This window comes from Anopheles moucheti, chromosome 2 (genome assembly GCF_943734755.1).
Source record: "Anopheles moucheti chromosome 2, idAnoMoucSN_F20_07, whole genome shotgun sequence".
NCBI classification, from domain to species: Eukaryota; Metazoa; Arthropoda; class Insecta; order Diptera; family Culicidae; genus Anopheles; species Anopheles moucheti.
The window spans coordinates 29,651,100-29,667,316 of record NC_069140.1 but is presented as its reverse complement, the minus strand read 5'-3'; the positions used below and the strand labels follow the sequence as shown (position 1 = coordinate 29,667,316).

At 45.6% G+C, this 16,217-nt stretch overlaps 1 protein-coding gene across 1 annotated transcript in view; it reads left to right on the top strand.

Annotated features, from left to right (window-relative positions):
* The window catches only part of LOC128305590 (uncharacterized), a 29,370-nt gene extending 13,375 nt beyond the window's left edge, over nucleotides 1-15,995 (top strand). The window contains exons 2-3 of the mRNA XM_053043117.1: nucleotides 12,487-12,788; nucleotides 12,866-15,995. Coding sequence (XP_052899077.1) covers nucleotides 12,487-12,788; nucleotides 12,866-14,632 — 2,069 coding nt within the window. The 3' untranslated portion in view covers nucleotides 14,633-15,995. The remainder of the gene's footprint in view (nucleotides 1-12,486; nucleotides 12,789-12,865) is intronic.
* The last annotated feature ends 222 nt before the right edge of the window (nucleotides 15,996-16,217 follow it).

The following is a 16,217-nucleotide window of genomic DNA, read 5'->3' as shown; positions in this document are numbered from 1 at the left end:
CGAAGCATTTCATCGGATTGGATCTCTGTGCCGCTGTGTCCCCACCTGCCGATAGTGTTGATTCTTTTGGGACCTTAACCGCAAGTGAAACCACGGCGACGACTAAGTAGAACGGGATCATTAATAATCGGGCTGGGTGTGCAGGCTCGTTACGCTGGGCGCGGTTCGTGTCGTCCGTTTTGGGTGGGTCTCCTTTCTGAAGGTGGCCGCGGGTCCCGCGCTTAGCGAAGGAAGTGGAACGAACATGCACCAGGCAGAGTAGGAAGAGAAAGAAAACCATTAAGTTCCTCGTATAAGGATGGGCGCAGAACGGTGTCAGTAGTGTGTGTGTGTGTGTGTGTGTGGACAATAATGGCGTCCACCACAAAAAGTGTGTGTCCCCGTGTGTGCAATGGGACGAAGAGAAAGACGTTCGCCGACACTCAAAATAAAAAGTGCACCAATTGATTATTCCCCGTCGGATGCGGTCAGAGCTTTGTTTGGGTTCGCCGGATAGCTACACTGGGCCCTGCGGATGCCTCTGGCGGGGAAGATCAACATTCAGAGCGAAAAACAAAACAGATACCGGCGCGATAAGCGACCGAAGGTAGCGATGAATGCGAACGGGCGACGGCGGTACTCCAAACGTTGTGACCTCGTTGTTGTGGTGCTTGTGGTGGAGTAGTTTCCAAAGACCCCTTTGCGCGTATTCCGATGATCGACCACGATCGAACGTGATGCCCCGGTCGCATACCTTTTGCGTGACGGCGAACAACGAAGGGTGAAAGTGTGTGCGGTGACCCTACTCAGGGACGTGCCGTTGGGTGATTACGACGTGCGCATCACTAATCAGTGCAAGTCCGCAGTGCATCCATCCCCATTTCCATTGTGAACGAAGGTCCAAGCGACGAGCAGCCAAATTATTTTCCCCCTTCGAGCTTTGGAACGGATCGAGCTTTGCAGCGACATTGTCCTAATGGTCGGCAGAAACTTTCGGATGGCAAAACTCACTTAGACCCTGGGTTTAACTACCTCACCATTAGCGAGACCATAAAACCACAAGACGCGCACAGCTCGTTTCAGTGGTGCATGATTAGCATTCGCCGGGGAATTGCCGTACGCGAGATGCCCAGTTTGCCACCTTGAAGATGATCTCACCCCAGGTGATGTAGCGTCTACGGCGCTCCATTGGGTGGAGAATGGGAATGTTTGATAAAAAAACAGCCCACAGAGTTAAACCAACGTTACCGTGACATAAGGGAGCTTTTAATGTTGGCCCCATCTCGCTCTCGGCTGCCAAACACCTGATCACACATTTCTCTCCCCCCAATTGCTGCTAAGCAGCTCAGTTACAAAATATTACCGTCAGCTTTCAAAATAATAATAGCCCTTTTTTCGGAGGTTATTTTATCTTTCGCTTTTGACAGCTAAACCGGATGATGTCCGAATGCTGCAGTGCTTTAGAAATAACTTCCAATTTGTGACCATGTCTAGATAGCAGCCTGAGGGCTGAGTAGCCAAGCCGACCGGTCAAGCCTTCAAGTGTGCAAATACGGTCGACATACCTTCGAGATCGGAGCAACAACAGGGCTTACGCAATGTACCGTGCTGCGCAGGTATGCTGCGACCGGTTTTGTGAAGTTACGGTACACCTTGGTATATGCGTCCCCTTGTGTTGTGTGTACGGCGACGGAAATCGATGTTTATCGACGTACTTCCTCTGGCTGGTGTCATTCCGCACCGTCAACATTAGTAAGAGCCGCAACAGAAGATGGACATGCTTAGGATGCTTAGACGCCGTAGACTATTCGCCACCTTGGGGATAATATATAGCTGCTAGTGCGTGAAATGTGGCTGCCTTTCCTCCGTGTGCCGAATCCATCTCGGTACCGAAAATAGCTGAGCTAGTATTGAAAACAAATGCAATGAGCGCCAATGATTTCGTTACGCTGCACTGTTACGAAGCACCCAGTGCGCACCATCTACGATATCAGTTGCCGGCTGCTTACCAACCCCAAAAGCGCTTATCTGAATCTGCACGATCAATTCGTTGTACCCCTCTTCATTTCGGTGCAGTTAGTACTTCGCAGTGACAGTTTGCTTCCGAGCTGTAACTGTCACCGCTTGTTATTGTTTACTCCCGTGCGTAACTTCACTGCTAGTAGTGGTGGTGACAGCAGTAGTACACTCTCCACAAAACCCAAGGTGTTACCTAACAAGAGCCATTTCTACTGCGTGCCACGGTTAACAGCGACCGCGAATGATGTCTTGAAATAGTTCGCCGCGTATATTCGTAAACCGGTTGAACGGGTAGGAAGGTAAAAATACCCCAAAAATTCAATGCACCAACACGATCAACGACTTCCAAGCCGGACACACGGACACCATCGCAAAACGCCGTACTGCGTGTCCCACAGATTGACCAACTTTCATAACGGCATCGGGGCGGTGTCGGGCTGCTGCTGTTGCTCTTTTTGAACCAAGTGCGTCGTCGTCGTCATTCACCGGGCTAGGGGGGGACCGAGTTGGTGGGTGCTTGATGCCGCTTGTCGTCTTCGATTGCCGAATTTCCGAGGCACGGACACGCAAGTTGGCCAGGTTGGTGAAAGTAAATAGTTGTTATTTTGTTTTAATAGATACCTCACATCAGGTGCCTCCTGGTTCCTCCATTATATCGCACGAGGTGCAAGCTGCACCATATGCCTGATACGGTGATGCGAAGAAATTTTGTTTTCAATTGCTGTACTATTTTATGACGGTTGGCTCCATAAACTTAATTCCCATACGCAATAAGGACAGAGTTGCTGCCGTTCGTAAATGCACGAACGAGCCGCTAATCGGCAATAACTTCCATCAGCTATTTAGTGACAGTTGGTTTCAGACCGTTGATGACCCGTTTTGATCCGGTAAGATCGGCAACAGGTCCACATATGATGTAAGCTCTGGTCTATGTGTTTTTTTTATTGTGGAAGGCTTACTGTTTTCGTAGCACCACTACTCTTCGATCACTATCGAATGTCAACAATCAATCATGCTCTTGTGCTGCGCCGAACGAGGAAATAGCAGAAATTGAGCGGCGTTGCACTATGGTTCAGGGGCGATATTTTCGCTTAATATGTAATATGTTTGGCTTTAAAACCGAGCATACATACATTAAAAGTATGATGGTTATATGCTGAAATATGCCGAATAATGCCGAATAGCGAAATTTTGATCCATTCCGTCTATAAACTTGAAAGGTATCACCATCTGAAATGGAAATGTACAAACTAAAATTTGACAAAACGGTTGAAATCGTGTCGTTTTGTCTACCTATACTTATAAACCAATTAAGTTTGAACGAAGGATTTTTAGTCTATATCCAAAAGCTATGTTTCATAAACGTTCAAAAATGTTCCAAGAAGTTCTGTAATTATCATATATTTTGTGTTTGATGATCTCGATTTTTAGACCTGTAACCTCCTGCACTTGCCACATTATTTGTAATGACACTTTTGATATCTTCTGTGAAATTCAAAAATAAGGATAAAGGAAATAAGGATATTGGATAAGGGAAACTAAAACATCAATATTTTGTTACAGAAATGTTTTTGCATCAGTTATGTTCATCTTTTCCTATGCGGAAAAACTTGATGATGTGTAACTTAACATGAATTTTATTACTCCTCGCACCATATAACAGTTGCTTGCGCTGGCGCTATCTAGATATCCAACGAACATGATCATAAGCTTTAATTCAGGATTAAACTTAATTCTTCAAACACATGTGTATACAATGTCCGCCCGTTTCCCTAAGCTCTGAGCTTGGACCACTGTGCGATGTCATAAACTGCTTCACACATCAGACACTACATCAATCGATATTCCAGTTTTAGCTCCAGTTTCGGCGAATGTCAATCGATGTCAGTTGGGCAACGGTTATGCCTACTGAACCGGATTACATTTATGCAACGGTCAACGGGATTAGAGTTTGGCACAATTAAGCGTGGATTTGGACAAGCAAAGAGACAAAGAGAAAGGAAGAAAACGAAATTCTACATTTGTCTCCAAAAATCCAATAAAAAATAGCTCCCAAAAAATTGGGTTGTATAAAAATATTTACAACCCCTTCAGCGATTTTTGCTCATTCTCCGCACGATCACACGGTGTTATAAGTTTGGCACCGTCAAAATAATTGGAAAACATTTCGCCTCTTTTTTCGGTTGCCTGTTTGCCGGCTCAGTTTGTGTCGGCTTTATCTGCATCACCGTCGATTTTGGAAACTAGACCACACCGGTGATGGTGATTTTCTTTGTTGCTTTCCAATTTTTCCTTTCTTTCACGTTCTTTACGCAACTTCCAGCAAAACGCTAAAGCCATTTACTTTTTACTTCGCTGCATTGGCTGGCAACGGCAGCTTCTTGTGTGACCGATGATCGATCGCGTGATTATTCGTGGTGGTTTTTCGCGCATTTCTGTCCAAAAAGGGTGTGTGTAATAAAGTTTTGTTTTACTTTTTGTTGCTTAACGGCCGGTTGATGCGATACGCAACCGACGAGCTATTTATTACGTCTGGATACGATTTAAGGAGGTGCACTTTTCCTGCCGTGTCCTGGAACCGTACGAGACACACACAAAGAGAGAGGGAGAGAGTGGGTTGTGTGCACAAAGTGAAGCGATGATTTAACAAAACTGCCTTTTTTCTCTTGTTTGAAGATGTTTTCTGTCCAGGTTGATCGGCGGATGTGTAAAGGGAGTTGTGCAATATTTGCAAAACTGGGAAATTTTGCATTTTATCTCTTATGCCTTTTAGTAGTAGTAGTAGTAGTAGTAGTAGTAGTAGTAGTAGTAGTAGTAGTAGCCCTGAAGGCATCAAAGCAATGTACCCCTAGAGCGGTCTTGGCAGCAGGATGGTAACTGATTAAAATAATGATTGCTTTTTCCAATGTATTTCCTTTCTGGTGGAATTACCTTGCTCCTTTGCTGTGAGAGAAGGTTTTGTGTTACGATCTGTTACACGAAAACCCTTGTGACACAGCTTTGAAGTCGAGAGCCAGGCCAGTGGCTAGTACACAAATGAAAACCTTCTATTATTTGCTTGTCAGCTGCATAGGCAACACTGTGTGTCTATATTTCCAAGCCCTCTTTGAAGGTTGTCACCAACCTGTAGGGCTGGCGCCATCTGATGATTATTAAAGCACGATGTAACTGTCCTTCTCTCATTAGGCAGAGACTAGCCACGGTACGGTGCTGCCTGTCATGCGATTTTCAACAGGATCTCCAGCATGGCTCCTTCTCTGGTCGATAGAAGAACAAAATGAAAGGCACAAAATGGCTGGAACTGGAACACATTATCTTACCGGGACCCATCGAGTGACAGTGAACGATTGATTTAATCGATAATTATAGACTGTCCTCCACGAGTGTACGATGCACCTGTAGTAAAGCCTGTAGATGCGACTCCGTACAGTGCAGCAGCGTTATGCAATTTTCACCATTAATTCTTCCATTTTTACGCTCAGCAGCACACCACCCTCCCGATGCACCACGTAACGCAACCCAGCCTCCGATCCGTTTCTATGTAACACACACAAACACGCTGCATCCGTTGGGATCTTCTCGTTACACCCAGTGCCGTAGCATCTCTGTACCTCACGCTTTCCTTCACGCTGTCTCGCACGGTTCATCCCGCATCGGTCCGACAATTTGCGCCCGTGCGCCCGCAACTGAACGGTCAATAAATCCATGATTAATGATCAATGACCAATCCACCCATCCCCCACTGTGGTGTTACTGTCGGAGGGGGAGCACTATTGGGCAATGAAATCGAAATCGTATCGCTTCCATGCAATAACGGTGGTGGTTGCATTTTGGGAATGGCGGAAATAGAGTGCGCAATGGAGTGTTTGGCACGCATTTTCGTGATGATCATTGAAAAGAAACAAACATTTTTTTAATACACGTTAGAGGGGAAAAAATCATAATTTAAATGTTACGGGCTGATGAGGATGGGCTGTGGAGAATTAGTCTGCAAATGTATGCAGGTTACGAGATCCAAATTTTCTTATTACAACTCTCCTTGCACCGAAACTACTTACCTAATGCTGTTTTGTCTACTTGCGAAGAAACTAACTTTCTTATTTATATAAAATCTTTATCCTACATTGCATTTCTTTTCTGTACATATATGTGCAAAGTAACTGCTCCATAACTTTCGCTATCGTATAAAGTTACGCATTTGGAAGAGATTAATTTTGAAATGCTTTTGTCAAGGTAATTCCCCGCATATCCGCCGCATGGTTACGTTTGCTTGTATAACAAATATACAAATACATTGTTGGGCAGAGGGCTGGAGAGAACAATTATAAGTTTAACACCTCCAAGTGAGAAGTCGTTAAGAGATGGCCGTGTTTATAACACATTGCCGCTTAGTATTTTAGGTATTCTTCATCATTTCAGCTGTTGCTGTTATGAGTTCCGTGAATTTACCATTCGTTTCCTCTCTGCTACCCATAGCACTTATTTTTAATAGCTCTTATGTGCACTATTTTTAAAAAAACATTTACTGAAGTAAACTTCAGTTATTATTTTGTTGCTATTTATTGTTGACATTAATAAACATTGGCGGTACAGCTTAATGTGGTCGTGCCGCTAATATTATTATGAGCTATCTAAGTTTCATCTCTCTTCAGAAGGTCTGAAAGTTATTTATGGTAATTACGGCTAGAATTATGGACGATCGAAGTGTCGTTGGTTGTAAAAACATCAACATTAATGAGCGCCGTATGCAATTTTGTTTAATGACGATCAAAGTAAACCCATTTAGCGCCCTCTATGGCGTGTACTAATAACTAACCTCAAAGTGTCGTACTCTTATTTACTAACTCTCGGCAATGGTTCGAGTCAACCGTAATCTTCACTGACAACTTCAACCTGCTTTCATTAGCGATCGCGTTAGCAGTATTGTCCGCCCAAAGAAGAAAGTAGAATCATTTCTTCACACTGTTGCATGGCGGCGCCTGCTACCCTTTTTCTCCATCCTCTCTTCATCCGGCCAACTATGATCCAATTGTTTCATGACCCCCACCTAGCTTACCGGCCACACAAACACACACATCCGTACATACTACAAACAATCACGAGCAACCCTTACCCTCTCACGCGAGGGTCATGGAGACGTCCTTCCCGCGAACAATTTATGCCGTGCCGTGTGGTGTAAAGGGCGCAGAAAGTAAGGCCAGTTTTTGGAGTGCGATCGTGTGAGGTGCGATTGTTGTTGCTGTTTGCTTTTGAAGATCTCATCATCTAGGGTTCGTGATGAAGATCTTTGAAGGGTTTTACGGCGAAGCATCACACTTCAAACACCGGCCCCAGTGGGGAAGGTAACGCCAACATCAGACACACTCGAGACGGGAGCAGTTTTTTTTGCGCAGCAAATAATTAAATCCGTCGGCAGATTTCGAACATCCACCAGCGTAGCATAATTATGCCTTTCCACCAACTTTGGCAGGGTGCTGTTTTGGGAGGTCTTGTATCCAACATTGTGCCGATAGCTGATTGTTGTTTTATGCATGGGAAAATTTCTCCCATTTCAAAATCCAACGCGATCCCCAGATAAGGTGGTAGTGACCTTTAGCCTCTGCTACGTTTACTAAAGGGAACTAAAGTCAGCAAGTTTCACTTGTTATCAAGCCACATGCTTGTTTTGCTGCTGGAAGGTAGACTGCCTAATGAATGCACATGAATAATATTTGCTTAAAACATTCACGGGCAGCGTGGGCAAAGGAAGTGTTGTGTCTAATAGTACTTTAATTCCAAATCGAACTGTCCGATCAACTTCCCTATTATCGTACATTATCATCGCCAATTGCTAAGCGATCGGGTTTTGTTCTCGAGATACGAGAGCAAACATATCCCCAAGCGTTTGTACAAATAAAGACAACGCTCCCATCCATTAACAACGTCAATCGGTAGCGTCAACAGCGGATCTGGCAGTTTCGTTGTTAAAAACCTCGCTAAGGTTAAATATTGTTTGCAAATTACATACCACGAGAATTCCACGAGAGGTGACGTGGTTCCGTTTGAGACGCCGTCGCCCCTTTGATCGGCATACATTTGAAGGTATCTCTGTACGCGGGAGCGTTGATTGCTATATCAGCTATTCAGCTGGGTGTTTGCGTCGCGTATTGTTTGCTGTTAAATTTTCGACAGCAATATCACCGTGGATGCCATATTCCCACACTTCCAGAAAGGCACCATCCTCCCTGTGGAAGTTACTAAAATCGGGGTAATTTTTATCTGCGGTATCTTCTTCTGTTGAGTACCAATATTTACTTTAGAATATTTTTTCAACTTGATGAAGATTCTACACCAAAAGATACGTATCACTTTCGGGATTACCGGGAAATGACCGAGGTGGCAAGGTTTGTGTTCGTTTAGAATGTTTGTACGCGAAATTTTGCACGTTCGTTCATTGTACGAGATTGGTGTTGAACGTTGATTGTCGGACTGTTAAAAAACTTCGTATCAAAGCGGTTACAATGTTTGTGGTGCCTTGTAAAGTACGCAATACAGAGTATACAATACAAAGGTTTGTGCAGTTCATTAGCACATGACTTTAATGAGATGTCAGCCACATGCACTCTATGGGTAAGTTCTGGGACATCTATAGAGGTATTGTAATGGCTTGCTCCACGGTCCTCAGAAACGGTCGTATTGGTGTTTTAGCCAAATTGCGTTTAGCTACGGGAATTAGAAAGCAATAGACAACCAAAGCTTTTGACATCACTTTTCGATCGATGCGTCCACTTGATCTGATTTATTAGCCCTGTTTGCCCACCACGCTTCCCTTGAGCGGGGGTGGAAAACAATTTATGGACATTCACGCACAACACGGTTTAATGCGGACATACACCGGTGTGGCGCCATTACCGCGAGGAAACTAAATTGAGGTTATGACAGGTGGTCGATTAATGAATTGTCTCACGTCGTCGCCGCGTTGTTATTGCTCTAGAATAGGTCATCCAGAACCGGCACAGACGGCGACGGTGACACTTTGGCTTAACAGCGGCTACGTGTCAATAGTGACGGCAGCCAAGGGACGGACGGAGAAATCCCAAAAACCCGATAATGTGATGGCCGCCCGTGAAATCGTGCCACACCGTGTGGAGGTACGTGCACCGGGCCAACGGGGCTCCGGTGAAGGTGTGCAAGTTGTTGTAAATACAGCGAAAAATGTTTTCAATCACTTTAGCGAGAAAGCAGAATTGAACTGCCCGTGCGTACGACAAACGGGTCACAAACGGTACCAGACAGTCGACACCGTCATCCCTATTCTGTTGCACACACCTGACCCTTTTGCGGCGTCCATGTTGCGAACCTACCGAACTCGAACCCCACCGAGCTCTATCGTCAGCCGATGATAAATAGCAAGAACGTGTTTGAGCGTACAAAACCTGTATGCGTATGCAAATTAGCAGCGATATGTGTAGGGCACAAGACGTGGTTCCCTCTTTACCCTACCTCACTTACACACGCTGCCTTCCTTTTTTTGCAGTTCTTATTTGGTACTCCCCCCACGCAACAAAGAGATCCCAATATAATGTGATGAACGTACCGGTGTGCGATGCATACATTTTTTTCGATGGCAGCTATTCAACAATTAATAGCATTATTGTTCCAGTTTTGTTTTTTGTTATTTGGTTAGTGTTTTTCTTAATTAAGTGTTTACGAATGATGAGTGCGTTAATTGCAGTGCTCGGCTTAATGAACCCTCCGAGGACAATTTATCATGTGAATATTTTGTGAGGAATTATCCAAATCAGGAATTGCATTGATGAATTACCACGATTTATGGATTGTGAAGATAAAAAATAATAGAGATTCGTAAATCCCTACTACAATTGGACTAAAAAACTGCGATAGTTCCCTATGGTTAAGGATTCTTACTCGTGAACGAGTTCTCGTAGAAATGAAAATCTCTTTTTGAACTTGGTGGGAAAACCTTCCCTTTTGCATGCGTTATTTGCTATTCGTTCGTTCTTGGCTCATAAATCAACACATTCCTTAGTTCTCCGGTAACTCCAGCAATTATCTACAAACCTCCGCTCTCCGCTTCTATTCGTAGCACCTCGGGATTCTACGGTGAGCTCAGCTAATTAGTAGTATAGTCACTTTTTTGTAGACATTCTTCCCGGGGATATTGTTAATAGCTAAGATTTATCCTTGAAGCAGCTTTTTTTGTATTGATCATCTCTGTTGGTAATTTGGATGCCGGTAATCCCTGTAGGGGAGCCGTATCGTAACCTAATCAAAGCGAATCATCGACTCGTCAACAGAATGTTGGGAGCTTGAAACCGGTTCCCGCTGGTAATTGTGCACACTCCCGTGAATACATCGACAAATCCTAACCGTTGCCATCCGGGTTTTTTTTTCTTTTTGGTTTTTGTTGTTGGTAATCCATCGTGTCCATTCCAGTAGGTACGATCGCACCTCGAAACCCCGTACTACTCAGATGGTTGTCGATCGTGTTCGATCATCTTAAGACTGCAACAAAAAAACCTACCAACACACATACAGCTATTTCTCCATATGATTCGCGGGTCATATGAAAGACGCCGGATGATGAGATACGAGCGTCTGGACAATGCTCCTCCATAAGCCATTACTGACCTTGACGGGGTGATATCGCTGGCGGTATACGCACACTAGGTGTCGCCGGGTTTTTGTTCCGTTCGTTTCGCGCGAGCTCGTTTTTGTAACACCGGGACCGGGGTTTTGGCGACCGATCGATCAGGTGGCCTTAATTTATTGCCAGACATAATGGCCGCTATCGGCGGAAGGCGAAAAAGGCGGCTAGAACTGACGCAGACAATTAGCGCTCAATTCGCATACATTTGGTAGCGGTTCGGTAGTGACGAACCGGGTTCCGATTATGGTCGCAACAGCTTCCGCTAATAATGCTTTGTTTATTCTATTGCCTATTGGAACGTGTTAATGTATTATGGTAAAATGTTTCTCAAATGTAAAATTTAAATACTACTATTTCAATATATAATCCCATATCTTTCGATGGCTTCTGACACTTCTAACTTCACATCTGCTCAACAAAACCGCAATCTATCATTGTTGCGTCAATCATCTACAACAAAAAAACTCCAGTCACTGACAATTAAAATCAACACTAGCAAACAAATTACTTCTCAGTATTAATTTCCTCATTGGAATAATGGTGCATCAACAACAACAAAAAATGCATTCCCCTGTCACTCAAAACCCATCGCCGTGAATGATCGTTTGGGCGAGAATTATCTGCCATATTTTACCATTTACGGCTAGAATGTACCATTCCAATAACAGCCACAAACCATGCTGCCCTGCACTTCCGCTCCACGGGGTGACCTTATTAGCAACCGCAAACGCTTCGACGACGCTGGCCGAGTGGGTGGAGTTTTTTTGTTCCATTATGGCTCGCCGCTGTTGTGTCTGTGTCCCTTCGGGAAGCATTATCATCAAATGGGGCTGTAAAATGCATCACCACAATGCATCGCACCGTGTGGTTCGTTGTACATTTGCCGCCCAACCTTGCACGGTTTAAATTCGGGCACTCCCACAAATACCACAACTAGAAATCATTTCACGTGGCTGTGTGGATTTACATGAACTTCCGGAAGTTTGGAACTGTTCTGGAGTAAGGGAACACCCAGGGAAAGGGAAGGTGTATGTTGGATACCCTTATTCGATATTGTCGTCAAACTTTGAAAGCATTTTATCAATCAGTACTTCCGCTCAAAGTCTGTTACTTTTCACCTGTCCGACAAATTCCCAAGCTTTCTTTTCATCGTGCAGGTGCGTGCGAGTAAATGGCCATCACCCGCACACCACACGTATCATCAGCAAAACGGATACAGCACAACCTAGACCCTAGTGGAAGGTTATTGGTGCCGTGGGAGCGGGGGAACGAATGCCATAATAGCTCAGCAATGTGCAACCCCACCCGCTGGAACGGCCGATGGAAAAGTACAACAACCACCACCCATCAGCTGATGGTCTTTGGAGGCAGACAACGATTTCCAATCGTTTGCTATCGAACCGGACGACACGCAGAGTTCGGCTTGCAGGCAATTGCATAAGACAGCTGGCGGTGACGCCCTCGCGCACGGGGACACGCGTTGTCACGTTTTGTAAGGCGTTGCTGTTATTTGTGGCTTTTAAAATATTCCACAAATTTAGAACTTCAAGGTCTAAGAGGAACGCACAAACCACACGCAACTCCCTTTCGGTGGAGGTGTCACTGCCTAGCCTTTCTGAGTGCGGAAGGGGAAGGGCGTGTTGTAATGTTTCCACAATGCGTTCAATTGTTTGCCACAAGCAGCGCACTGACCAATTTTCGGGGGGACAACAATTTCAAGGTTCTTTTTTGAGAAGCATGAATGTATGATTTCAGACACAGCTAGCGGATTGTGTTGCAGATTTGTTTGTGCTTTTTCTAATTGCTCAATTTGTGCGCATTTTTTTCCTTTCCTACAGGTGATGGATGCGTGGAGAAACCACTGGCTACCCTGTGGCGTAACTACACCCAAAACAGCAAACCGGACGTGATGATGAAGCTATGCCTGTGCCCATCCGGTCTGAAGGCGACCACCCGCCAGCACGGCCTTACCGAGTACTGGTCGCATCGGATCACCTACTGCAGCTCGCCAAAGAACTATCCCCGGGTGTTCTGCTGGATTTACCGGCATGAAGGCCGCAAGTTAAAGCATGAGTTCCGCTGTCACGCGGTCATTTGTTCCAAAGAAACGATCGCCCAGGAGATCAGCACTGTCCTGAAGGTAAGTGGCCGGTGCTTCCGTCGTGCCCCGTTCGCCCATCAGCTAACCTGACTCGGGTCAATCTCGTTTCTTTTTAGGAAAACCTAGCCAAAGCCCTGCGCGAATTTAAACGCGACAAACTAAACCGCCAGAATGCACGCCTCAGTCTGGCAAACAGTGTGTACGACAATCCGAGCATGCCGCGAAGGAAGATTATGTTGAGTGTCGGTGCTAACAACTATCGGCCACCGCTCGAACGCTCCAAATCCGCCCCGAAGCTGATGGCCATCGAGGAGATGATTGGCGAAGAGGACGAAGAAGAAAACGAAGGAAAAGAGGTAGAAGGAGCGGTGGGTGTGCGTACCTCTAAAGCTGGAACCAGCAACGGTGGCAGTACGGTGTTGGAAGCGTGCTGCCGGGAGGATGCGCTGTTCCCCTCGACCACCCTTGGACGGCGGCGTTGTCGTCGGGGGCATTCGATACGACGGTCACGGTTGCGGAATTCGTTCAAGTCGCCGAAGGACGTGGAGGCACGTGTACCGCTCAAGAACGAGAACATCGTGCACATTAGTCCGATGAACAAATCGGTCGACTCCATCCTCGACACCATCAGCCAGGAGGATGGTGAAGAGGATGAGCATGATTTGGAGAGGGAAAACGGGGAACCGCATCCTGAGGCCGGCTTGGCACAGACGGAACCGAAGCCCAGTTCTAAGATGGGAAAAGCTTCAAAGTTATCCCACAACTCCGATTCGTCGGAGGATGACTTTGAATCGTTTCTAGCGCACTATAATTACAACTCGAGCGAACCGCTCTCAACGGAACTGATCTCGTACTTTGACATGAAGCTTAACCCGAACACCGTTTGCAGCATGCATGACCTCAGCCAGCACCATGGTAGCCTCCCAGTAACGTTGGAAGACACGCAGCGACTAGCGCTCAGTTTGGACGACTTGGACAATTACTCGCTTCCGGGAGTGGTTAGCGAATCGGATGCACCGGAAGCGCGAACCCGGGAGCTTAAAGATCGGGACGTGGACCTGGAAACGGATGACGTGTTCTTCAACCAGGACGAGGTGCTGGAAATGCTTCGCACGGCTGCAGAATCAGCCGCATCGTCGTCCGTTTCCCACCGTCGCCTTTCCGACGAACGGCTCCGACATTCGGATTGTCTACACGCCGAAGACGACACGGCACCACCGTCGCTGCTGTGTGTGACGAGCAAGTTGCAAGCGGCCGGCGGAGCAACCCATCCGGACAGTGACGAAGGTTCCATATCGAGCGGATGCGAAACGTCCAGCACGGTTACGACCAACACGGACGACTCGGGTGCAAGTGGTAATGGATTGATTACGGGACGGAATGTCACAGTCGTTTCCCTTGGGAAACCAGGATCGGTGCTGGAGCGAGTGCGAAGCTTTGAACAGTTGGCTGAAAACCAAGTGATCCATGTGCCGCTCGGGGAACGTACCGGTCATCAAGTGGCACAAGACGCAGGCAGCGTCACAGCCTCACCGGAATTGATCTTCAAGCGCAGTATCACCTTCCCAGCACCTGGCGTAAAGTCAAGCTTTCTTATGCCCATGACGATGGCTGGAAGTGCAACCGGAGCTAGTGAGCCAATCGATTCTCCTCTGGACTCGTTAAACAGTTCAATTGTCGAAGCGCAACGGGACGACGAATCTCACCACCAGACAACCAAGCCGAAGGTGCGCCAGATGCGCCTAAAGTCAACCGTGGCCGCAGTCAACACCGAGCTGATCAATCATCTGCAGGCGATCGATTCGGATTCCGAATTTAGCGACGAGTCCGGTTACGTCGAGTTCCAGGACAATCAACCATCGATAAAATCGGTCACGGCTTGATGCAAGGCGTCGAAAACAGATGATAGTTGTTAGCGCTGCTACTGGTTCAAGAAGAAGGAACATTCTTTAAGGACATTGATTCGTTTACCTGTCGTCAATGCGAGTTCGTAAAGGAACTTGCACCTCGGAAGCAAGATTAGTATTTTCAAACCCATAATTTCTAGGCTAGGTTTACGTGGCTATTGTTACATGTTACTAGTACACTAATTTAATGCTCTAGAACAGATTAGATCCTCGGCTGAAGGTCACGTGTGAGAATGAGTGCACGGCGAATATATAACTATTGGTTAGTTTCCATTTTTGTTAATCCAAACCTTTGTTTACATTGTTGTGCAGTGTGACAAAGAAGAACGGTCCCATACAGGACTCGCAGGGTGAAACACAGTGTGGGAAGCAGATTTGCAATGGACATAAGGACTCCTCCTTCCAGGCAACTGCATGCTATTGCTTCGTTGTTACAGATTTGGCGTTACAGTACAGTTAGCCGCTAGCATAAGCAGTTGAATTTCGATCGTAATCGCCAGAACATTCTGGTTAATACAGAGTAGAACACACTTTCGTGGCAGTGGATCGCAAAAACTGCAAAGGTTTGCACGATCCAATCAGATACCAAATAAATTATTTTATAATTATTGTCCATAGATACAGATACAGCAAGCTACGCTTAATTATAACATGGAAAGCAAATGGATATTATGTTGGTGTCCTGACGCCCTGAAAGATAAAGGAACGATGAATCTAATTCCGGAAGATATTGAAACTTACTCTCTCCCATAGAACCCCGGTTACCCGGTATAGATTACTACCACAAACTATTCATCATGGGTTTCCGTGCTGCAAGTAGGGAAGGTAACTCCTCCAAACAAGAATCTGTTTACTTCCACCAGACGAGTTGTTTTTTTTTCGTTTTACTGTCGCACACTAAGGGATAAAGTAGACTTTGCAGACTCTGCACGCCGAAGAAGTAAAAGCTTCCATGGCACGACTAATACATATAACTGCGCATTATGGGAACAAGGGATCACAAAAGATAACGTATAGTTAACCGTGGGAGGGAAAATAAGGTAGCGCGTGGCTTATACAATAACCTGCATATGGGAAAGGCAAATGTCGGTTGGATATTGTACAGGATCGCTAGCACAAAAGGGGAAACGCATGCTGGATGCATGGAAGCTGGAAAACCAAGACATTAGACTATATTAAGCCAGTGGAATTGTTGTTTGTCTCTCACTCTCTACTCCACGGAGATCATGTATAAGGATCGGGGCAGGGAACGAGTATATTTATTGATACCCACGTTCGGAAATGTTATTCTTCCTTGTATTTGTCACAAGTTTCTATGAAAAATAAAACTTTAAACTGAAACTAAGAACGAAACAAAGATCACAACTATGGAAAGAATACGTAAGTATTTTAGGAGGGGTCTTTGCAGGATCTTAACATACGATTGGGCCATTTTTGGGTCGTACATTTAAGGCAATAAATAAAAGTCATTTTCCTTTATCTTTCGTTCTATATTTCGTTACTTGCCGCTCAAATGAATCCAGCCAAACTGAACAAACCATCTTGTTCAGTTCCTTTCTTC